This window comes from Nematolebias whitei, chromosome 22, assembly GCF_014905685.2.
Source record: "Nematolebias whitei isolate Nwh7 chromosome 22, NemWhi1, whole genome shotgun sequence".
In the NCBI taxonomy this organism is placed as follows: Eukaryota; Metazoa; Chordata; class Actinopteri; order Cyprinodontiformes; family Rivulidae; genus Nematolebias; species Nematolebias whitei.
Genome location: NC_056519.1, coordinates 1,852,312 through 1,854,189, shown reverse-complemented (window position 1 = coordinate 1,854,189; position 1,878 = coordinate 1,852,312). Strand labels below are relative to the sequence as shown.

The window sequence follows — 1,878 nt, the reverse complement described above, 5'->3', positions numbered from 1 at the left end:
AAATATTTTGGGTCTCAAAATGTTAAATTTCTAAACAAAATAAAAATATTGGAAATGTTCTCGTTTTCCTCATTGATGTAAAGTTTTAAATTTAAAGGTAACACTCAAATTAAAAATAAATATTTTTGATTACTTAGAAAAAAAAAGATTAAAAAGGATTTTTGTAAAGAGTTCTCTTATTAATTATCTGTCATTTCATCCAGACTGACCAGATTTAAAATGTTCTTTTTTTTTAAGTAAACTTGTTTTTAAATATTTCTCTAAATCAAAAATTTATGGGACTTTTTTTTATTTTTATAACAAATCTTCAGTTTGAAGCTAAAATAATAAAAAGATGTAGAAACATCTTTTTGATTTGTTGACAATAAAAACTAAAAGATTTTAAAAAATTAATATTAAAACTGTTTGGGAATAAAACAGGAAACACAAGAAGTGTTTTCACAACGTAAAAGAACAAAAAAAGAAAAAGTAATTTACTTGTTTTTTACGAGCATGAAGTTTATCCTCTCCAGTCTGTTTTTAAACTGAAGGAAATAATTCTCCCTCCTGACGAGTGATTCAATCTTTAAAACCTGGTTTTCATTTTATATTAAAAGCTTCTTTAGAAAAAATAATAATTCTTCAGAGGCAGTTTCAAGAAGAATCACTCGGTCAGGCGGAAACTTACTCAGTGCTGAACAAACAAAACAAAAATAAATAAAATGGAGGGAAAAGAATGAAGTAGTTGTCATTTCAGTGTGGTGGAGGGAAAACCTCACAGGGGGAGGGGCGTGTGTGATTGACAGTTCAGGAGGGCCAATGACAGCCAGGCAGGAAGGAGGTGGAGCCAATCAGAAGGCCTGCTGGGCGGGGTTATAGTTGAAGGTGGAGGGAACGTGGGGTCGCTCTTCTAGTTTGTCGTATTCCAGGTGAAACTCCTGAAAACAGAGAGACGTTACTCAGGAGCAGAGTTTAGCTGATGTTGAGTCAGGAGAAACCCAGCAAGAGCTGAACGACAGCTGAAGTCTGCTCAAGAAGCTAAACACTAGCTATAAACCATAAAATACCCGAATGTTAAAGCAGCAAAAGGCTAGCTTAAAACTCAAAAAGTATAACACTAGCTAAAAGCTAAATGTAGCAATATATTAGCTAAAAGCTAACTAAAAGGAGCAAAACTGTAGCAAGAAAAAAAAAATAGCCAAAGCTAAGCTATAGAATAAAGGGTTAGCTGAAACCTACAGAGATCAAACATCTAGCTAAAAGTCAAATGTAGCAAAAAAAGCTTGCTGAAATTAAAAGTAGGCTAACTCAAAATTAAAAAGACTAGCTAAACGTCAGCGACAAAAACAGAGGCAGCAGCTGAAGCAGATTTCAAGAACCAAACTATCGAAGGAAATCAAGAGATCTGAATGTGTTTATGTGGAGAAAACATTTGTGAAAAAAAGGTAAATAAAATAAAACTGAAGTTCCTGAATGAGGCGAATGTTTTGCTCTATGAACGGCTAAAATAACACAAAGCTGTTAAGATTGTAGAAAACAGGAAACATGAAGCAGAAGAAAAGAGAACGTTTAAACGTTAGAATCTTTAACGAGCTCCACTGATTAAACCCAAACTCTAAAGTTTTGGACGTTGCTTTAAGTTAGCGACGCCACTCGGCTCGACTTGTTGCCTCGCTCCGAGGATCGTCATTAGAAACTACACAGAACACCAACGCTAGTTCCAGCCACCCCACTTGTTCTTCTTACAGAGGTTTCCACAGAGGGTCCTCCTCCAGCTCTGGTCCAGAACGCAGCAGCCCGATTTTTAACCAGTACAGGCAAAAAAGAGCACATTACACCAGTTTTGGCCTCCCTGCACTGGTTACCAGTTCACCTTAGAATCCAGTTCAAAATACTCAT

General features: G+C 35.6%; 1 protein-coding gene across 1 annotated transcript in view; it reads right to left on the bottom strand.

Moving 5' to 3' along the window:
- Positions 1 to 13: 13 nt before the first annotated feature.
- Positions 14 to 1,878, bottom strand: part of LOC119428355 (CCR4-NOT transcription complex subunit 2) — a 14,406-nt gene continuing 12,541 nt past the window's right edge. The window contains exon 15 of the mRNA XM_037696031.1: positions 14 to 917. Within this exon, the coding sequence (XP_037551959.1) occupies positions 831 to 917 (87 nt within the window). The 3' untranslated portion in view covers positions 14 to 830. The remainder of the gene's footprint in view (positions 918 to 1,878) is intronic.